The 22633-nt window shown below is 50.1% G+C and overlaps 1 protein-coding gene across 6 annotated transcripts in view; it reads right to left on the bottom strand.

Moving 5' to 3' along the window:
* MEGF6 (multiple EGF like domains 6) overlaps positions 1–22633 on the bottom strand; it is a 226540-nt gene that overhangs the window by 1436 nt on the left and 202471 nt on the right. For 5 of the 6 annotated variants that reach the window (XM_050931678.1, XM_050931674.1, XM_050931675.1 and 2 more), the window contains 17 exons: positions 21647–21775; positions 20958–21089; positions 19971–20099; positions 18803–18931; positions 16204–16332; positions 13700–13828; positions 12649–12777; positions 10286–10414; positions 9367–9495; positions 8584–8715; positions 6801–6929; positions 5052–5180; positions 4754–4882; positions 4401–4529; positions 2557–2685; positions 1062–1190; positions 259–390 (listed from right to left, as the gene is read on the bottom strand). In XM_050931678.1, the coding sequence (XP_050787635.1) occupies positions 259–390; positions 1062–1190; positions 2557–2685; positions 4401–4529; positions 4754–4882; positions 5052–5180; positions 6801–6929; positions 8584–8715; positions 9367–9495; positions 10286–10414; positions 12649–12777; positions 13700–13828; positions 16204–16332; positions 18803–18931; positions 19971–20099; positions 20958–21089; positions 21647–21775 (2202 nt within the window). The remainder of the gene's footprint in view (positions 1–258; positions 391–1061; positions 1191–2556; positions 2686–4400; positions 4530–4753; positions 4883–5051; positions 5181–6800; positions 6930–8583; positions 8716–9366; positions 9496–10285; positions 10415–12648; positions 12778–13699; positions 13829–16203; positions 16333–18802; positions 18932–19970; positions 20100–20957; positions 21090–21646; positions 21776–22633) is intronic. The other variant, XM_050931677.1, reaches the window with a different exon arrangement.

Genomic DNA, 22633 nt, shown 5'->3' with positions numbered 1-22633 from the left:
AATGGAAACACCTTTGGTGATAGTGTGTCAGGTCCAAGCCACAGGGCTGCTTTAGCTGATGATCATGTCTACGCTAGGCTGTACTAGTCCTGCAAAATTTCAAACCCTGAGGGCATGACGACAGTTCTTGGGGGGGGGGGCCCATATTAAAAGCACTAAGCCACAACCCTTTTCATCTTGCCCCACCTTTGCAATCAGTTACTGGTGCGGGGTGACAGTGGGAACTATGGAAATACCAACATTGCTGCCTGAAATTACCTTCTTGACATGTAGGGCCTATGTACCCATTAATGCAAGTGCACTGGCCATTCTGAGCATTGCAGAAAGAGTTGACAGAGGCACAGTCACAGGTCAGGGCGCAATCTGGGCCAAATTTATCCGGGCGGCAGTCTGGAGAGATAAGAAAGGCAGAGAGACTGTTTGTTTGGAAGAGCTGGAAGTATTTCAGTGCGTTAGCTGGCAGTTCTGTCTAAGCGTTGTCTGCTATTGAGGTGACAGAATGAAGCACAGACCTGGTGAAAGGTAAGGGGGCAGTTTGCCCCAGGAGAGGGATAGGACAGGCTGTACCTTATCCCTGGTTTGGTTCGACCACCCCAAGGGCCCAGAGGGGAGTTCAGGTTCCATTCAGTTGTTGGCTTCTTGACTCCAGCTAACAATCAGGGCAGAGGAGTGTGTTGTGATAGGGCCACCCATCCACTAAGGGTGAGATGGACCATTGCATTCAGTCACTGCTGGGAGATGTAGAGATAAATGGCCCCACGTCTCATAGGAGCACTTGGAGCCATCCAGCCCTCCCCACTCATGCTATAGAACTTACTTATTTATTTCAGTACCTGTTCTATGAATGTGACCTACAGAGCCAACGGGCACAATTCTCCTCTTACATTAGTGTAAAGCTGGTGCAAGAAGACCCAGATCCGACGTCTTCTGGTTAGGCCACAAAAATGCCCCTCCCTTTAGTAGTCCCAGCCCCAGACAGGAGAGTGGCGATTGATAGCACATCTGTCCTAACATCATCACTTGCACACCTGTTATGTCTGTTGCAAATAATCCACACTCACCCAGGTCACACTTGGTGCCAGTTTTTCCAGGCGGACACAGGCAGCGTCCAGTGACAGGATCACATGGTGCGTTTCCTTCACAGTCACACAACTGCTGGCAACGCTCGCCGTACCGCCCCTCCTCGCAGCCTGTTAGCATAAGAGAAAGGGTGAAGGGCGGCCCAAGGCTCTCTGGCCCTTTGGACTATGCTTTTTCACACAGCCAGTCTTCCCCATCCTGTGGGCCTCACCGCCCAAGACAAGAGACAATCTTCTTTACGTGGAAATGATCTCAAGGCACCGGGAAACCCTGCATGCGTTTTCCCTCTGAGGGCAGGGCCAGGGCTACGCCCTGTCAGTAGGAGGCCCATGTCACTGACTTTTGTGACAGAAGCTGATTCTGTTGTGGCGATTGGCCATGTGCGCTCAGTCAGGGCCAGTGCAAGGAAGTTTCACCTAGGGTGCCAAACTTCCACCTTGCACCCCTCACTGAGCTAACTCAGCCCCCCCACCCAGGGAGCCCCCCCCACAGCAGATATCCCCCAACCGCGACAGCTAACCCTTCCCCTCCCCTCGTCCCCCTACGGCAACTAACCCTGCCCAGAGAGACCCCCCCCCGCCACAGCACCTAACCCTGCCTGGGGAGACTTCCCTCCTCTTCCCCCCCTCCCCACCATGGCAGCTAACCCTGCCTGGGGAGCCCGCCCCAGCTCACCTCGGCTCTGCCTCCTCCACTGAGCACGCCAGCGCTGCTCTAATTCTCCTCCCCGCCCAGGCTTGCGGTGCGGATTGGAGGAGACTTAGTGCTGGGCTGTGTGCTCAGCGGAGGAGGCAGAGTGGAGGTGAGCTTGGGCACAGAGCTGTTCCCCTGTGCGCGCCCTCCCCCCGTTACTGTGGGTAGCCCTCCCCATGCGCCCCTCCCACCCAGCTCACCTCCACTCCACTTCCTTGCCTGAGGGGACTTTTAGGCACCCCTCAACCACTAGGCGCCCTAGGCAGCTGCCTAGTTTGCCTGAATGGTTGCACCGGCTCTACGCTCAGTTTAGTAATTATTTCCAGGGGGTGTTGGGCAAAACAGAAAATCTTAGGGGAGAGATTATTTATGTGCTTTTGTGCCTCTGCTTGGCTAAATTTGAGTCATTCCAACTGGCTCAAGGTAGCAGAAAACTGGCATCTAAGAAATCACAGCACTCCAGGGTTCCATTGCTGTCCCCACCTTCCCTACCTCTGTGAACACCACAGTGGGGCTGGCACTACTTCCTACCTCAGTGGGTTTGATGTTTGACAAGTGGGTGGCAAGCACTCTGATTAGCAAATACTACCTCATAGTGCCAGAGCCAGAGCCAGAGCCCTTTTAAGATTATCTTAACACACAGCCTGTTTGCCAGCAGTACCTTCTCCACAATGCCCCACTAGTGCCAGCTGGAAGTACATTCACAGACAGCAGCACTGGGCCCTGCCTGTGCAGTGAGAAGACGTCACCTTTGGATGGGAAATACGCTGAAGTGATCTCTACCTGTCTGACAGCGGTCTTTGTGGAAGCCAGCAGGACACAGACACTGACCGGTCACTGGGTCACAAGTTGCGCCATTCTGACAATCACACAACTCCTGACAACGAAGTCCATGGAAACCTGGAGGGCAGGCTGGGAAAGAAGCCAGTTGGAGAGTTCATTAGTAAACACACATCACTTCACTGAGACCTTATTTGCTGGGGGTCCCACCAGCTCCAGCTCCTGCTCACCCATGGGAGGAAGGCGTAAGCCCTTTACATGGGGAAGTTTCGAGATGCAGAGGGACACTCCTGCGCTGGTTAATCCCTCCCAACACAGAGGTCATTCTGACACTTGGACAGCAGCCAGTAGCCTGCTCGCAGGCTTTCTTTTAGCTGCACACTGGATCCACAAATCATCATCATTTATTATCAGACTTAGGAGTGGAGCCCGGAGAGGCAGATTTTTGCCTGGAGCTGGAGCACAACTCCAAAGCCCTGTTTATTACTGTAGTGCCTAGGAGCCCCACTCACAGAGCAGGCCCCCATTCTGTCAGGCACTGTACATACAGTGAACAAAGAGCTTGCAAACTATCCACAGTCAGCTCTGGAAATTCAGGAAGGGTGTTGAATGTAAAGTCTTACTCTTTCCATGGATCTCAATAGCAAACAAGATGTAAGCTTGGAATACAACAACTTGCTTTTCACCCATCTGAACTGTTTCACTGACATCCTGTGCAGGCCATGGTAGGCTTTGCCCATGGAAGTCCTCTTCCGTTTTAGTGAACAAGGGGAAGATTTAAGGTGAAAAATGCAAAATGTCAGGTGGGAGACAAGGTGGGTGAGGTGATATCTTTTATTGCACCACTGTCTGTTGGTGAGAGAGAGCTTCTGAGCCCCATGGAGCTCTTCTTCAGATTAGCGCAAGGCGCTCTGAGCATCACAGCTAAATGCAAGATGGAACAGGGTGTTTAGCATAAGTAGTAAGCATAGGTTCTACGGGACCATTCCAGGTAGAGTGACCCATTAACACCTCTGCAGTCATAGGACAAAAAGGGTTTGGGTTACAGATTGTTGTTATAAGCCATAAATCCAGTGTCCCTGTTCAGTCCACTACCCAAAATGTGCCAATCTTTCCCTTTGATGCAGGTGTGTGGTAGCACTGCCTTTCCCACAATACTGCTAAGGAATTTGGGTTTGTATTTGTCTGACCTGAGCACACTAACAAAACAAAATATTTCTGACATTACAGTATGGCCCATGTTGCTGTGTTCTTGTACTCTGGATTGTTTTTAAGCAGTTGCTAATGTGGGTCAGGTTATGTGTGCACACTCCAAGCACACACAAAGGACAGGACAGGACATTCAAACCAACAGCTCCTTTAACTTGCCTGATAACCTGCCTGTGGAGTACAGGGCTGCCACACACACACTGCAGTGCAATTTCAACTGGGCTGTGCAATGTTATGACCAACACTAGCTTCACAAGTGTCACGGGTCAGGGCTCAACAGGCTGCTTTCTCCACATGCCTCCTGTTTACCCCTCCCCAGGACAGAGCAGTGGTGAGCTGGCCATGTGAATTACCAAGAGGTCTTACAGTATGTTGCTGCCTCTGGTTTTGGCCTCTGCCAGAAGCAGGATACTAGACTTGATGGACCTCCTGGGATCTAGCCCAAACCCCTCCCCAGCTGCGTGTGTGTATGGAAGTGATGGTGCCACTGGGCCGTTCACTTGCTGTGATGTTCAGACTGCCCACCCTGCGAGTCAGATCCACCCCTCTGCCTTATGTCCCCTGGCGCTCACATTAAACGTCTTTACAACACAGCCTCGGAGGGCAGAAGGAGCCGCCGTTCTGCTGCTTGAACTTACTGTGCTCGCATAAGTGCCCATAGTGCCCTCTGCGGCAGTGGCAGGCTCCCGTCACTTGGTCACAAGTCCCATTATTCCGGCATGCACAGTTCAGCTGGCAGTTGGCGCCATACTTCCCTGGTGGGCATTCTGCAGGGAACACGTTTCAGAGAGAGTAACTGGCGCACGGCTCAGACGCGAGCACGTCCTGTGCAGCAGGTGACCTGCGTCCAGGCCAGGCCGCACAGGGTGCCCTGCGAGAGAGGGCACAGCTATGCATGTGGTCATTGCAAAGAGGGCATCAATTCTAAACACAAACTCAGTTTAACAGTTGCCAGGCTGGTGCCAGGACAGAGCACCTCCAGGGGGTTTACCCAGTTCGCAGAATTTCCCGGTCCACCCAAGCCCACACAAACAGGAGCCGTCGGCCGTGTGGCAGATTCCTCCATTCTGGCAGGAGCACGTCTGCTTGCAGCCTGCCCCATACTGGTTTTTCTGGCAGACTGAAAAAGACAAAGGAGGAGCGCGTGGGAACCCAAATCCCAATGTGATCAAACAGACACTATACCAATGAGGCTGGGGTAGCTTGCCTGTACCCAACCCCACAGCCCTTTCCAAACCCGGTGGTGAAATACCCAGTCTTGGTTAAATGGCACCATGGTTAATATTTACCGTGTTCACAGTTGGGACCAGTTCTTCCTGCTGGACAAATGCAGATGCCTGTCACATGGTGACAGGTGGCTCCTTCTCCACAGGAACACAGGTGCATGCACTCCTTGCCATAGCGACCGATGGGGCAGCCTAGGGAAGGGGAGCGGAAAGGAGTCACTTCCCTAAGAGATGGTGACATTAGTATTCTTAGAAGCAGGCTGTGGTCTGAAACGGAAGAGCTTAGGTTTGGCTTGGAGGGGAACGTGTCTGGTGGTTAGAGCTCTGAGACAAGGAGTCAGGAACCTTGGCTTCTTTTCAAGGCTCTGCCACTAACTCTGTGATCTTAGGTCTGATTGGGTAGAGACGAAACGAGCCATCTAGATCACTTGTGCTGAAGGATGAAAGCATTTTAACAGAGGCTCCAGAGCCAAGCAATGAGATGGTGCAAGGGTGAACTGCCAGATTAATGCAGCACTTCCACACACGGCAGCCATTATGATGCAGGAAACCCCCCCGGGAAGAAAGCGATTCCGATTTCAATAAAAGCATGAAATTAAATCAGTTACTTAGGAGCTGTAATAGCAGACAGCCTCTCCTGTGTGTTTCAAAGGAAGAAAATGTGGTGCACACAGCCGATGGTGTTGTGTTGTACCTGGGAGAAAGGCTTCCTTCCTGACCCTGCAGATGAGCCACTCGTGCCATGAATCATAGGACTGGAAGGGACCTCGAGAGGTTGTCTAGTCCAGTCCCCTGCACTCATGGCAGGATTAAGTATTATCTAGACCATCCCTGACAGGTGTCTATCTAACCGGCTCTTAAAAATCTCCAATGATGGAGACTCCACAACCTCCCTAGGGAGTTTATTCCAGTGCTTCGCCACCCTGACTGTTAGGAAGCATGAAATCATCTCTCTGCACATCATGATCATCTTAAACTCCTACCTGTTTCTGTAGCTCCCTCTGGTAAAATCCATTCTGGCAACAGCTTGAATCTTTGCAGCAATTCCCTTTCTTTTGCATCATCAGACCCATAACAGCGCTTGGAGAAAAAACACCCCTCCCCAATGAATAAAAAGAAAATTCCCTTCCCCAAGGGTATTTTTGGCAGGGTCACTATTGGTCCTGCAGCGGTTTTGACAGAAAACATTTTGCTGGAACCCAAGAGGAAAAAGCTTCATGACCCTGTTCTTAGAAGACGAACCAAAGCTGTCAAGATTTTTCTGCATTGAGGAGATTATTAGTATTTTGTAAGGGGGGGGGAGGTTATTCTCTTTTGTGCCACATTTACTATATGAATCCCTTCCGCTGCTAATGTCTAAAACCTTTCAAGTGTAAGAAACACCCCAAACTTATGGATTTTTGCTTTTACTGTAGCTCTGAACAGTGAATCATCAAAAACAGGAGTCACTGGGAGTCAGAGGAAGGAGGAATGGTCCATGCATTTCAGCACTAATTGAGAATTCCCTCCCAGAACATCCCCTGCTAGCAGACATCTCAAAACTAGGCAGTGGAAGATGGCAGTGGAAGATACTCAGAGTAATGTTTTGCAAAGCTGGACTTGGAAGGCAAATGTGCTGCTTGAAATCTGCCTGCAATGTTCTTAGACTGTGACCTGCATCACAGCTGCTTCTCTCTTGAAGCATCTCATCCATGTGCATGGCGGCAAAGGAAGCTGCACGTGGGCAGCTAATGCCAAGATTCACCCCATCGAGATTTAAAGCAGCCTGCTACTCAGTCTCAGACTTCCCCAGGCAATACCCTGCACACTCACCAATGCTGCAGTCAGCGCCGACGTACCCAGCGGGACACTGACATGTCCCTGTGGCGGCCTCACAGCGTCCTCCATTCTTACACTTACACTGCTGCTCACAGTTGAGGCCATACCAACCAGCTGAACATCCTGGGGGGGAATTTATAAAACCCCAATGCTTAGAAAAACGACAAAGCCCGGACACTGATCATGTGGCATGTGCACTGACATTCACAATGCAAGCGTCTCCTCCCCAATCTTTATTACTAAACACTAGGTCGCTGACAAGGCAAGATGATTCGAAACAGTGTGCAGCACGTTGGCAATCTAAGGGGTCCGCCGATTTACTCATCAACATGAATGTTTGTAAAGACGTTAACCCTGGTTTACTTGCTCATAAAACAATTGACATGGGTGAGTAAATGCTCTTGGCATGAACAGATGCCAGAGAGTGACACCACCCAATTCACTTCACTCACTGAGAGGAGGTGGGAGAAGGTCATTTCCTGTCTATTTTGAGTGAGAAGCTGCTGATTTCCTGACTAATCCGAACAAAGATCTCATGGTGAGCCAGAGAAAGCGGCCCTGCTGACACGACATGCACACCAGCAAGATGAAGATTCAGGAAGCCAGGTCTGTTGTGGCCTAATGGACTGCATGATGGAGTGGACTGTTTTGATTAGATACAACCCACATATTATGACAGAAATAATGAAAGTGCAAGGCCATCCTGGGTTCCTTCATCCTCCCAGCACCTGCGGACATAAAGCACAGCACAAAGCACGGGGAAGTGCTCACAGCTCCTAGGCGTGGCTGCTCAAAAGCAGGCCCAATTCCCCATTTTATCTTGCATTAAGCAAATCTTATAGAACTATACAAAATCATCAGCGACATCCCTGTTTTTCAAGGAGGCTCCTAATGGAAAAGCTATTAGTGCCGTGAAAATGCATTTTAAAAAAACACTGCATAGAAAACTTTGAGCAAAAATGAAATTGGGGGAGATTATTTCAAGAGGGTTGCAATAAGGTGCCCATCAATCCCCGCCCTTCCTCCAGTTGCGCAGTCAAAAGGAGGAAGGTGAAAGCATCTCTCAATAGCTCTCCTTGCTCTTGGCAGAGAGAAACTGATCCAAGGAGTTTTACTCTTACAGGAAAAAGTTCTCTGTTGATCATACTGCATAGCCAACTTGTCCATGGGTTAGATGGGAAATGGCAGAATATGGTACTTGTGTATATTAAATTGTTTTTGATGGCACAAAATGCAACTCACTAATCAGTCAGAGAAAGTGTGTGTATGGGTGAGAGAGCGTGCATGTATGGGTGTGGATCGATGGATGGATGCGTGAGTATGAGTATGCAGGGACAGACAGAGGACCAAAGGGAACAGAAAACGCCTGCTTGGGCAGAGTCATTTCCCCCGTTACTGGCAAGGTTCACAAAGACATAACCTGGGAAATGTTTTAAAAAAAACTCTCAAGCTGCACAAGTGAGGGGAAAGGAAAGAAGAGTGGGAACCTGGGATGACAGCCAATCCGAATGCAGGAGGTGCCATATTGGAGCGGTCCCAAGGCTCCTGGAGTTCAGTTCCTGGTCATGACTACTATCCATGCTGCCGAGGAAGGTGGAGTCCCCTCTCCTCTGTTTAGTTAATTGTGAATGCTACTAGAAACTTCCTTCCTGACCCCACAAGATGATCAGCTTATGCCCTGAAGAACACAGTCCCTGGCTAGCATCCAGCAGAGACGCTGTAGGTGAAGTCACATGAACCTTGACAACACAGAAGACAAAGTTTAGCGCAAACTCACTTAGCTGGCAATTTCTTCCATGGTAACCAGGTGCACAGATACACTCCCCAGTGACAGGGTGACAGTCTTGGTTCACTTCAGGGCACTGGCAAGCCTGAGCACAGTTCAGCCCAAAGGTCCCTGGCAGACAGGCTGTAAGAAGAAGAGATGAAAACACCATAGCATTATTGTAGGAGTTCTTGGTCTCCCCACAAAGCCCACTCCCTATTGTATGTCGTATTTAGAATTCCACTATAGAGCAGGACATATTGGTATCAAAACCCAGAGCCAAGATTTAGAATGGCTTTCAGTGCGCATGGTCTTACATCTGCCACTCAAAGCAAGGGGAAATGGGAACCAGTCTCGCTGGTGTATCCTGTCGTGAGGAGCATGGGGGTAGTTGCTAGGATGCACAAAGGAGTGGGATTGAAGAGGATAGGAAGTATTTTCAGATACTAGATGCCCTCTGCAATCATGCATCCACACATGCACGGAGAGATCTGAAATACATACACTTACAGCACTGAAGAATGTGCTCACATGCCTCTGTCTCTCCCAGACTTGCTCATATCCACAGGAGCTCTTTCTCTCTGATTTATTGCTAATCCTTTGGATGGAATATGCTGCTCTGGTTTCCCACTTGGCTGCCTTTGCTCTGTTAGGATTATGTGGGCATGCTCCGCCTGCCAAAGTGTGAGCTGCTATTTGGCAACGCATTGGTTTTTTTTTAGTAGTAATGGATTGACCCGTCTAGTTCCCTGGACTCTGCTAGTAACTGTAGAAGGGCTGTTCCCTCCTCCGTACATTGTTCACATCCATGGCCCATAAATCCTGGAGGGCAGCCACACTGGCCAGTGACATGGTTGCAAGGTGTTCCTGGGGGACAGTCGCAGCGGCTGGCACAGTCCTTCCCAAATGAACCAGGCAGGCAGGCTGTGGGAAGGAAACAGGGTGGGGAAAAGAAATCAAGACAAAAGGCTTGCAAATTCTTCCTATGCCCAGCACCAGCAGGAATTTGATCAAGTGTAATTAAAGGTTTAATGCAGTATTGCGGAAGCCTTCCTGGAAACATGAAAGAAATGCCCCACTGAATACCAGTGTGAGCTGAAGACGTGTCGTGTCCCAGCTGGGCACCGTCTGTCCAAGGAGTTGCTAAGAAGCCGATGTGTCCATAAATGAGCAAATCTGAAAGTCTGGCTGCTTCCCCCAATCATCCCAAGGCCCCCTTTCCCCGGCACACTTCTCTTTCTAGTGCAATGAGAGATGCCAGACGGACAGGCTAAGAAAACAGTCCTCTTAACCGAACAGGTACAGTAGGGCACCAGCCATACAAGCTTCCCCCAAGCTGCCTCGGCCTGGAGGCTCTGTGAGAGAGGTGAGTGGGAGTTCAGTTTTTGTGACCGGTTTAGCCCTGGGCCTCTGCTGAGATGTCTTGGTGACTATCAGTGCCAATAACGCTGCGGCTGTCTGACTACTGGGGACTGTACTGGGCTCGAACTCCGGCAGCATTTGTTACAGCAACCGAGGTAAATGCCTCTTTCTATAGCCCACTGCCCATCCCCTGAGCCATCTACTCCCACTTCGTCTGTTACTCTAGAGAAATCAGGCTTGTTCCCAAAACATCCAGGCTCCGTGGCTTCATCTGAGGCTGAAATGTAACCAGAACAGCCTGAGCAGCAGAGACAATGCAGACGTGATGTGATGAGAGGTGTGATTCTCTCACCTTTCTCACAGCGCTGTCCCCTCCAACCTGCGGGGCAGTCGCAGGCGCCAGTGATGTGGTGGCATGAGACTCCATCCCCACAGGCGCACTGCTCTGCACAGCGCTCTCCGAACGTACCTTCCGGGCAAGCTGCAGCGATTCAAACGTACAGAGAGGTGGGGGTTAAAGGGGTTCTACAGAATGAATACAGGCATGGTCTGGTTTCATTACACAGGGAAATTCAAACTATGCTCTCCAGGCACAAAGAACTTCAAACGTTTATTTTATGTCCCTTTCATTTTCTCATGTCAGGAGGTGAAGTTTTATGTTTCACTTCATGTTTGACAAGTCAGATAGGCCCAGCTCTGCACTGACAGGGCCCAACGAGACTGGGAACAGGATCAAATAGACCAGACTTGTTTCTTTTCTTTGGTGGTGGCGATAGGTACCAGGCTGACAGCTCTGGAGAATGGGTCCTTCATTCATCCCCAGAGGAGGTACAGCATGGGCAGCAGCTGGGCAAGCTTCCCAACACTGCTTGGCTGGAGTGCCAAGACCCTGACCTGAAAGGGTCCCTGTACCGCAGCTGCTTTAGGAGTGAGAGAAGAGTTTAATCTCTGTAGCCCAGTCAGTCCATGGCCTCTTGACTGAGACCATCAACAAGGGAGCCAGTTAGTGCCAACTGTGCTGCTGCTGCTTTACCTGTCAAAGGGGAAACTTGTTGACTAGGAATAAACTCATGACACTGGCCACTGTGCAGTCACCAGACAAAAACATGTTAATCACCACTGCTCTGGGCAAGAGTGAATCAGTGAGCACCGGGGAAAAGGCTCCATCTCCCATTACCTATCGTCTGAAATCGCCAGTCCCCTGGGAAATCCATTGACTCAGCATTTCTTTGCACTCTCCATAACAATCTTGCTTGTTTCTAAGAGTGGGATTTTCTGATTCTTCTGTTCATAAAATGAGGTCATAAGGTCAGTTAGGCCAAATTCAGCCTTGGCCTAAACAGTTCTAACTCCCAAGGATGTGAAGAGAGGCCGAGAGGGAGCGGAACAATGCTACACATCATGTTATGTCCATACAACTCAGCCAGAGAGAGCAGCAGTGAAAGGGGATACTTGTGAAAGGGACACTCCGGAAGAAGATTAGGATTTCTCAGCTTTGCAAAGCCTCAAATAGCTTTTGAAACTTGCCTGACCTTCGTCCCACATTAAGAAATGTTCCAGTAATGTCATATTACAGGCCACAGCCTGCTTCCTGCTAATGATCCAGGGAACAAAGCAGCCACACACCCACAATACCTACAAGAGCTCAGAACTAAAGCAGTGACACACTAAACACCTTGTAAATGTCAGGGCTTTTCCTAGCCATGCTGCTGAGGGTGGAAATGGCTGCAGCAGACAACTCATTCATGCCCACAGCTTCAGCTGATTTCCAGCCTCAGACTAATAACCCCCTTCACAGTGGGCTACACTTGCTGTGGCTGCTGGAATTTCTGGGAGGGGAGGGGCTCCCCTTTGCTGATCTTCTGGGATTTGATCCAGTCCCTAAGGCTCCCCTTTCTCAAGCCAGTCTCCCTTTCAACACTAGCTAATAGCAAAGGGATTGCCAGGGTACTTAGTAAAGTCTGTAGATAAGATGAATAGGAGGGCCGCAGAAGGCAGGCCTAAGAGCTTGCTGGGGCTTAGGACAGAAGCCAGGCATTTTGGGTCTGCACAATGGTGCCAGCAGTGAGTAAGCTCAGAAGCTGGAAAGGGGGAAGAGGGGAAGGTGATCTGGAGCAGCATAAAGCTATAAAAGTCTTGGGACAGGAGGAGGTTTTCCTATGACATTTCAGCTTCACCCTGCCTTCCACTGCCATCTGCTGCTCAGGGGCAGGCTGTGTATCTGTCTCATTCAGGGTCTGCTCCTGCAGGTTTGCCATTGACTTCGGGGGAGCAGAATGACACGTTAGGATCTCTGGGAAGGGACGTGGCCTTTTCATGACTGTACAGCACTGCGTACACGCAGGATAACATTGCTTTTGTTCAGACCTTGAGGGGAGAACAGCGACAGACAGAACAAGTTTGCAAAGCTAAAACCATGGCATGTTTTCTCTTGAGCTGTGCAAGCCAAATGTTGGGCCCTTTATTTACTCAATAATTCCCTGGCACCTAGAACAGATGCATCAAGCAAAGTATCTGCTACCTCCAGCAGAGGGGACTTGTGCTTTTCTCGTTGTATCAAAAACAGCCTTTTAAAAAAACCAAGGTAACTCGACTTCCCTGAACCTCAGAAAGGTTCCATCTGAGAGAGGGCTCAGGCCAGCCAAACCCGTTCCCTTGTCCTGGCAGGTAAGCAGGAGCTACAACTACTGGTGGGCTCCTGTGGTTTTCACTTACAGCGTTGGCACTGCTGCCCAGTCCAGCCAGCCCGGCAGATGCAGTGGCCTGTCTGACGGTCACACAGCCCCCTGTTCTGGCAGTCGCAGGCTTGCTGGCAGTCCACACCATACTGTCCTTGCGCACATTCTAGTGGAAGCCAGAGAGAGTTGACTGAAGTGGTTTTAGAAATAGCATGTGACAGAATCTTAGCCCAGAAATATAAACCCACAACTCCTCCTTGGGAACAGAAAGTAAGGATGTGTCTACACGGCAGCTGGGAGCAGGCCCCCCAGCCTGAGTAGAGAGACTTGTGCTAGCTTTCCTCGAGCTAGCACGCTAAAAATAGCAGTGTGGACATTGAAGCTCCGGTGGAGACATGGGCTAACTGCCTGAGTTCGAGCCTGCCCAAATCCCTGTCTCTGAGCTGGCGCGGCTGGCCCTCCCTTTCACGGGAGCTGCAATGTCCACACTGCTCCTTTTAGCACTCTACCTCAAGCAGAGCTAGTGCCTGTCTGTCTCCCCATGCTGGGAGGCACGTTCCCAGCTGCAGTGTAGACAGACCCTAGAGGGAGAAGGCTAATGACCTTGCTATCACCACCAGATTGTTCTAAGACGGGCTACTGGAGTTATGGCTCCATTGACCACAGGTGTTCCTCCCCTTGGGTGCAGTCTTGACTGAGTGTAGATGAGATTAGAAAGCACATTGTGCTTCCCTCACGGGCATGTGCTGCACCAGCTCAGACGCACGCTGGCATCAAAACCATTTGGAACCAAACTCAAAATGTTCAGAAGCTGCACTGCTGCTTTGGAGCCAAGTTGGAAATTTGGTTGCCCTGTTTTCATTACATTTTAATATAAACATGGCCCAAACTCTGTTCCCTGAGGCCCCCAATGCTCCTCGCTTTCCTTCTGCAGCCAGATTACTATTTTCTTGCAATCTTGGAGCACGAAATGACAGAAATGAAATTAGGGAAAACTTCTTAGGAGTGAGTCAGACGTGCAACAAACATTTTGCAGGTTCCAATGGCCCGCAGTTAACGTGGCCAGCTGCTCCACTCCTGGTGCTTACCCAGCTCACAAGCCAATCCAGTCCATCCTTCCAGGCATGTGCAGTGCCCCGTGACGGGGTCACACGTTCCGCCATTCCCACAGAGGCAGTGCTGCTGGCAGTTCACGCCATAGAAACCATGTGGACATGCTTGGGGGAAAATTAGGACAAAGACCAAAGTCAGAAAGCAGCTCTTGACACTGGTTTAAAATGCAGAGATCAGGCCTGTTGTAATGTAGGAAGTGGGGGTGAGGAGTGGGGTTAGGAGTAGACAGAAATGAAATGGAGCTGCTACCACTAGAAATAAGTAACAAGAACACAATGCAGTAATGCCTGGGGGCTGCCTAGCTGCCCCCACAGGAGGGTTCTGCATTTTTACTTGTACATAAGGGGTGTCACGCCACAGGGGGCTGGGCTGGGGTGGGGAAGGGAGAGAAACAGCAGAGAGGTGAGGGAGTCACGTGCATGGAAAACCTCTGTGCATGGAAAACCTCTCTCTTCTCTCCCATGCTTTCCCCACAGCTCCCACTTTACCCATTTGGTAGTGCCTTGACCTCCTGAGCCCTGCCCGAGGCTTCTTCCCACTCAGCGTGTGCGGAGTAGGGATCAGCTCCACCTCCCACCAACTACAGAAGCCCGGCTCCTGGCTACTCTCTCTCTGTCCCAGTGCAGTGGTTCCAATGACACCAAGTGACCCCTCCGAAGCTCACCAGGCAGGTGGGAACCTGCCTACAGGCCCGGCAGGACCTGTGGGCTGGTGAGGTGGTTGTGGGATGAGGTCTGCCAGAGGGTGTGAGGTGGTGGGGGGCTGCAGATCACTCAGCCCAGCCCCACTCTGCCCCAGCAGCAGCCTGCTGCTCTCCCCTGCTGCCCTGGACACCTGGCTGGCTGCAACCCTGTGTATTTTAAACCCACCAGAGCCTGCAGGAGCGAGAGACTCCAGACAGGGGGGAGGCAGGGCAAGGAGCACTGGTCCACTCTGTGCCGCGCTGCCATGGATGCCTCCATGGATGGAGCCAACCGGATCCTGCTGCCAACCCAGGTGTGAGCTGCACACTCCCCTGGGTGAGTCACTTTCTGCCCTGGAAGGGTGGGGCCCTGTCATTTTATTCCTTTGGGGGGCGGGCAGCCAAACAAGGTTTGGGAACCTCAGCTCTAGTTACTGGTCCCTCCTCTGGGAATGACCCATGGATCCCAGAATGGTGAGTCTGGGGGAACGTATGAGAATCCTGGGTCCCACTGGACAAGGTCTCAGCAAAACGTGGCACTGCAAGTGTGTTGGAAGACTGGAGGTTTTTAGCCCATTGGAACAAGGAAGGTGGTTTTGGATCACCAGCTAAACACAGCTTGGCACATGACTGCTATAAACTTGGCTTTTCCAAAGGCCAGATGGGGGGTGGGGAGTGCCTTGCATAACACAGTAAACTTGGAAGAAAAGAGCCCGGATGCTGAACTATGCTTGGCCTGTGTTTTCCTGCAAAAGCTTTGTTGCTAGTGAAGATATTTCTCTTCTCCTTCTTGCCCTTGCTGTGAGGTCCATAACCCCGGGATTGCCACTTCACACGTTGCTACCATAGAAATGAGCTGGGGTGTCACAAATAGAGCCTCACAACATCGCTGCAGGATCCAGTGGAAGGTGTTCCTGTTTCCTGGGATGTCTGTGCCTGGCATAAAGAGGCTGGTGGGATCAGTAACTTGATGACATGAAATTTAAGTAACTCAATGGTCCACCAGATGCCTTTGGAGAGTGTTTAGTCCGGAATACTCTGAATTATTTTTAAAGGGAGTTGTATGAATTTAGTGCCACAGGTTGGCAGCCAGTGACTTCAGTCTTGACTTGCAGAACATCCTGCTCTTCCACGTCTGGACAATGCTACCAAACTTCACTATCAAAGAACGACAGGACGGACACAGTCACCTTGATGGAAAAACAACTTCTCTGTCGTTTACCATAACAGTCAAGTAAAACAGGTTATATCGGCATTTTCTAAAGTTCCTTTAGTGCTTGATTCTGCTTGCTAAACCTTCAGCTGCCAGGAGCTGGGACTGAATGACAGAGGATGGATTACTCAAAATTGCCTGTTCGGTTCATTTCCTCTGAAGAGTCTGGCACTGGCCACTGCCGGAAGACAGGATACTGGGCTAGATGGACCATTGGGCTGACCCCGTATGGCTGTACTTATGTTCTTATATTATATTAAGCTGCTGTAGGACCCCAGAAAAAGCATGTAATCACATGCTTAACTGTAAGCACACGTCTGGTCCCATTGACTTGGGACTAAGTGCTTTGCTGGATCAGGGCCAGAATGCTCAGTGCTTTACTGAGAGTTAGCATGTGCAGCACAAGTGGAGATGATATGAACCATGATCCAAGCTCAGCACCACGCCAGAGCACAGCTGCTAGGCCAATTCAAACTACAACTCACACAGAGACTTGGAATTTTTTTTTTTTCCAATGGCTGATTTTCTCTGCAGGACAAGGAAGAAGACAGTTTGGAATAGGATATGACCACACGTTGTATTACCTTGCTGACAAGTGGCTCCTGTCCATCCAGCCGCACAGAGACACTGTCCACTAACATGGTCACAGGTGGCATCATTAAAGCAGCTGCATGCCTGACTGCAATTCTCTCCATACCAGTCATCCTCACAAGCTGCAGGGAAACACAAGTAGGCACAACAACTAAGTAACAGGTATTAGTTACATAGACTTGTATTGCTGATTCAGAAATGCAGCTGTTTGGGAGAAGACAAAGAGGACGAACCAGCGACCTCACCAACGAAAATGTTACAAGGAGGTCAGGTTAATTGCCAGCTATGCCTGCTGGAGAGAGAGACAGAGACAGAGACAGAGACAGAGAGAGAGAGAGAGAGACAGAGACAGAGACAGAGAGAGAGAGAAAAAATATGTTTACACTATCATGAGAAAATAACAGTCAGATTGTATATATGGCTGCAGTTCACAAATATGGATGTTAGTTTTCAATGATATTTTGAAAGTAATCTATTAGGAAGCTGTTCTCACAGATGCCCCAATCCTCACTACTATCTGCAATTATGGGCAAAGAGGCTGAGCCATTCAAAACTTTTGGAGGTTGTCACGGAGTCACCGGGTGATGCTCTGGAACTGCTCTCCACCAAGCAAGTCAGGACTTTGGGGAGCCTCCTCTCCCTTGGAGCAGACTTGTTCAGGGCAAGAAGCTCACACGGCTTCACCTCCTGGGTCTCTCCTTGGAGCATTCAGCATCCTCTGCCCCTCCGTGCGCTTCCCACAGCGAGCCTGCCCCAGCGGGGTCCTGGGGAAGCCACAGGGTCCTGCACCCCCACTTCGCAGTCAGACATGACTCTTAGCCAGCCAGTAAAACAGAGGTTTATTCGATGACAGGAACAGGGTCTAAAACAGAGCTTGTAGATACAGCGAAGCGGACCCCTCAGCCGGGTCCATTCTGGGGGTCAGTGAGCCAGACCCCCACGTCTGCCCTCAGCCAGCTCCAGACTAACCACCCCTTCCAGCCCCTCCTTTCTGCTCAGCTCCTTTCCCGGGCCAGGAGGTCACCTGATCCCTTTGTCTCCAACACCTTCAGCTGGCACCTTTGCAGAGGAGGGGCCCAGGCCATCAGTTGCTAGGAGACAGAGGGTCAGGCATTTAGGTGCACTGGCCCTTTGCTCTGCCAGATACTTAAGAACTGCCATGGGGACACTGAGGCACCAACACAGTATTCAGAGCAAACATTAAGAACGTTCCTAGTTCGTCACAGAGGTAAACTGCAAAATAGAAAAAAATTGCCCCTCAAATTTCCCTGAGATTGGGAGTCTGTTTCCGATAAATGCTGCACAATTCAGATCCAGGTCAAAAATGTCTCTGAACTTCTTCAGTCTATAAAGCAGGGCTAGAAATTTTGCAAGAACAGGCTTTCTCTGAGACTTTTGGGATTTCCTGATTATAGTCCTGCTAGATGCAGCACAAGAACTGCCCACATCTGGCCAAGGCTGAAATCTGGCAGGAATAGGCAGATGTAAAATTAAGAAAAGCTAACTCAGCATTTCTGAACCTTCCCATGGGCATGGGTTATAGAGAAGGGTTAAGATCCTGGGGGCCAGAGAGATGAGGGCTTATTTTTCCGGAGTCAATTCACCCTCCCTGGCTGGCACAGCTGTTCTCAGCATCAAATAAAGAGCACAACTGAAATGGAGAGAGGAGATCAAAAGTGGAAAAGACCTGTGGAAACAGCACGCATCAGGAGACATTGGTGTCTGAAAACCCCACCTTCCTATTACTACTACTACAGAGGCAGCAGTGCTCTGAGAACGAAGGATTTCATTATTGCAAGACTTTAGCAGGATCTTTGATTATTTTGGCACAAGCAGTTACATTGACTCTTCAGACCAATGTGAAGGCAACAGCAAAGCTTTGTGTGTCACAGAGGAAAGAAGCCTTTTCCCCCCCTCCCTAATGTTTGTTTCACTAGCACAAGCTCCTAAAGAGCTGCTGGCACCTCATGAAAAGCTTTGAAAAATATTCACTAGAGGGACAATTTCATCCTGGACAAAATCCAGGTGGAGTAATTACCTTCAGCCAATCTCAGCTTCCACACAGTTTCAACAGGATATGGGATTCCTATATGCAGAGCCAGATCCTCAGCTGGTGCAAATGACAGCAGGTTCACTGACATCAGTGAAGCTGTGCTGATTTACACCATCTGAGATCTGGCCACCACTTGAGGTCTGTAAATTACTCGCTGTTCTTCTGGATGGAAGGGCAAAACCCACCTTTACAGCTGATCCATCTATCCCTTTTCAAGGGCTCCTGTTCTCATGTAGTATCATCCGACAGGAGTGCCACCCAGGGTTTAACTCCTCAATCAGCATCCATCAACTCCTGCTGCTCACTCCCTACCTGACGTCACACTCCCTTCTGTGTCATGAAAGCAACAGAGGTGGGAATAAGCAGTAAAGAGAAGCAAACACCAATCTCTTTGGATCACGTGCCAAGACAGAGAAACAAGGATACTGTCTGATCGACTGCAAGCCGTCTCTGACCAAAATCACCTTCCAGGGCACGAGTAGCCTGCAAATGGGAATCCTCTGTTGGGAAATATTTAATGGTATAACCTCCGAACCTACTCTGGTTACACTTAAGGCCAATCCAGCCGGCGGGACAAATGCAGCGCCCTGTCACGTGATCACAGCGGGCTCCGTTCAGACATGTGCAGGTTTTCTGACACTCCAGGCCATAAAATCCATCGGGACAGGCTGGGAAAACAGAAAAAGCCCAGAAATGTTTGTATACACGTCAGTGTGTGCAGAGGGCTGGAAATCTCCCAAGGAGAGAGGGACACTACACAATAGCTCATTCTGCTAATAAAGTACTTTGCTAATGGATTTGTAGGAACTTCGCAAAAAAAATCATTACAGCCTTGCACCATGACAGGATTCAAACTTGGAACTGCAGGGTAGTGCAATAGGAGAGCCACGTCCCATAGAAGGCAAGGGCTGGTTACTTGACACACCTGTGTTAATGCCCCAGATTCTCCTATCAAACAAGTTTATTTTTCTATAGTAATGTAACTATACTAACCAATACAGTACCTGAGAATTAAGCGGTGTTCACTGGTTAAAGCAGAGGACTAACTGCGGGTGAGCCATGCAAAGATAATTCACCAGTTGTCTTGTTGCGAGGATCGTGTGCTAGCTCTTTGAGCAGGGGTGAATTTCACCCTCAGATCTTGGAGAAGGCATTTATCCTCTCTGTGCCGCCATTTCCCTATTGACATACCACGAATACCGTGGGCTTGTCTACGCAAACACTTAGTCCACAACAAGCAGGGATGTGAATCTAGCACGCACTTGCCTGCTGTGGACTCAGCCCGCGTGGAGTTGCTGTGAAATTGCTGGTGTTTCTTGCATCTGACCAGGCTGAAGATAAGATGAGAGCAGCTTTTTGTTGGCTCTTTCAATCTCAGTGGGAACCAGGAAATGCAGAACTACCCTTTTCAAATGCATGCACGCACCATGCAAACTCAGATAGCCTTCCTGCTGCCAGAACATACCCACATGCATGTGCAAACAGGGAGGCTCCTTGTTTACGTGCACTGTCATTCACTAGTTTGTATGAACCTGCTATCTCCAGAATTAAACTTTGGGGCCAGCTTGGGACAGTGCAATATTCCCCACAGCTCTGCTGGGTGCTTCTTGCCAGTAGGAGGTCCTGGATAATTCCCAGTGACATGGAGACTCCATTAGACATGACAGGTTCCTTAGCTCTCCTAAAGGAGCAAAACCAGGTACTCACCACGCTCACAGAATGTCCCACTCCAGCCAGGGCTGCAAGTACACGCCCCACTGACATGGTCACAGATGGCTCCATTGTCACACTGACACCGGTGTCGGCAGCTTAGCCCAAACCATCCTTCTGGACACTCTAGCAAATACAAGGCAACCAACGTTGACCAGAGTGTCCTTCCAATCAGGGTCACTTTAAGAGTCTACATGAGGCCGCTGGTTCACACCCTGCTGAGTGAGGGCAGCAGTGAATGAAAGTACCACTATCTCATGGCTGGTTGTTTGGAGTGGACTGGTGGTCTCTGCTCCAGGACTTAGGGAACAGATCCATGTCACCAAAATACCAATCACAACTGGCACTCATTGGTAATACAGTAGAACCTCAGTGTTACAAACACCTCAGGAACAGAGGCTGTTCATAGCTCTGAACAAAACGTTATGGTGGTTCTTGCAAAAGTTCACAACTGAATACTGACTTACTATAGCTTTGAAACTTTACTATGCAGAAGAAAAATGCTGCTTTTATCCATCTTAATTTAAATGAAACAAGCACAGAAGCAGTTTCCTTACCTTGTCAAATCTTTTTTTTTTAAACTTTCTCCCCGCCCGCCCCTCGCCCCTTTTTTTTTTTTTTTTTTTTTAGCAGTTTACATTTAACAGAGGACTGTACAGTACTAGCTTTTTTCTTTTTGTCTCTGCTGCCTGGTCACGTACTTCTGGTTCCAAATGAGGGACGTGGTTAACCGGTCAGTTCGTAGCTCTGGTGTTCTACTGTATCAGCAAAGAGACCGGGCCTGGGAGAAGAACCAGCTCCACCCCCAACAGACGTGCCATTATGGGGGAAGCTGACCCTGCTGCTACCTGCACTTTAACCATTGTGGGTAAGCAGAGGTCTTCACTCAGCAGGGCTGCCAGGCCAGCACCTTTTCCTACCAAAAGCTAACAGAGTTCAGCTTGGTTAGTTCAAAGGCGAGACCAGCCTGCTGACAACACTCACTCTGATCACAATGGAGTCCTGTGGAGCCAGCTTCACAAATGCACTGTCCTGTCCTCATATTGCAGCTTCCGTCACTGTTGCTGCAGTTGCAAGTGTTAGCACAATCTGGGCCCCAGTGGCCAGTGTCACAGGCTGAAACAGAGGAGAGACCACGCCCTGAATGGCAGTGCCCATTGCGCAGCTGGGCAAAGACACAGGGGAAAGGGGGCTTTTCTTCTCTCCACTGCACGTGCGTGGCTTCCATCAATGGGCACAGCTCATGTAGACAGAGAGAAAGAGGAACGCTGCCAGCACTCCTCAGGCCGGGTCAATGGAAAGAAACTAGGTGATAAGAACTACGAGGAGTCCGGTGGCACCTTAAAGACTAACAGGTTTATTTGGCCATCAGCTTTCGTGGGTAAAAATCCGACTTCTTCAGAAGCAACTCCTCGTTTTTGCGGATACAGACTAACACGGCTACCCCTCTGATACTAGGTGATAAGGTAACACAGGGTACCACTGCATTTTGTACAGGGTCCTTCGTGCAGACAGAATCTCCACAAAGAACACGGAAGGGGTGGGGGAAGGCAGGTAGGCAGAGGCTGTGAGAGACAGTTGCACAGACAGAACGGGGAGACAGATGAAAGTGAACATCCACCGAGGAAAGGTGCCCTCTACACCACGTCCACGACACACAAAGGGTACCATACCTCTCCTGCAGTTATCCCCAGTCCAGCCAGGAGCACAGCTACATTTCCCTGTCACCGGGTGACAGTGCCCGTCATTCCCACAGCTACATCTCATCTGGCAGCCCGGCCCAAACCAGCCAGCTGGACACACTGCAACGGAAGAGAGAGATTAAGAGCAAACTGCTGCTATAGCAAAGGTGCAGTAGTTCCATTTTTGATAGGCAGCGTGTGGTGTTACACACCCTGATTTCCAGCGTGGCTCTAGAGCAGAGCCATCAACACTGGCCCTGGCCACATGCTTTAAAAACTCTGCTTCCCTGAGCTCAGATGCTCCCGGCTGGGCTGGCCAGCTCCAGGAACCTGCACTGAGGGGCTGCATTTCTTCTGGGATTACTGCTTCCTTCTGTATGTCGAGCAAGGAGGAGGATTAAGCCACTCACCTGCGAGCAGCTAGACTTTAGCTCTATACCACTGCCGGATCACAGAGGGATTGTCTGAGCAGAGCACTGGGACCCAGGAACTGACTTGCTGTGTGACTCTGGGCCAGCTGCACCATTTCTTGGTCCCTTGGTTTCCCAGGTCTAGGCTACGTTTAAAATTTAGGTCAACATAGTGACATCCGTTAGGCACAGGTGCTGGAAATAAGGGTGCGGTTGGGGCAGGCACTGCTGCACCCCTTGGCTTGAAATGGTTTGCATCATATATGGGGTTTGCACTTTGATTCAATGGCTCTCAGCACCCTCCTGTAAAAATGGTCCCAGCGCCCCTGCAGTTAGGGGTGTGAGAAATGCACAGCCCTGGCCCACGTAGCTATGCCGACCTCACCCACAGCTGTTGATGGAAGCTACCATCAACTGGGGAGGCGGTGTTCCTACACCAACAGAAAAACCCCATCTGGCACTGCAGGCTGCTCCTCCACTGTGGGGTTACGGCACCACAGCAACGCTAGCGTAGACATATTCCCTATAAAAGGGACCCATGGTAGCTCATAGGAGTTGTGAGGATACC

Source organism: Gopherus flavomarginatus, chromosome 21 (genome assembly GCF_025201925.1).
Source record: "Gopherus flavomarginatus isolate rGopFla2 chromosome 21, rGopFla2.mat.asm, whole genome shotgun sequence".
Taxonomy (NCBI): domain Eukaryota; kingdom Metazoa; phylum Chordata; order Testudines; family Testudinidae; genus Gopherus; species Gopherus flavomarginatus.
This window is presented reverse-complemented; position numbering and strand designations above follow the sequence as displayed.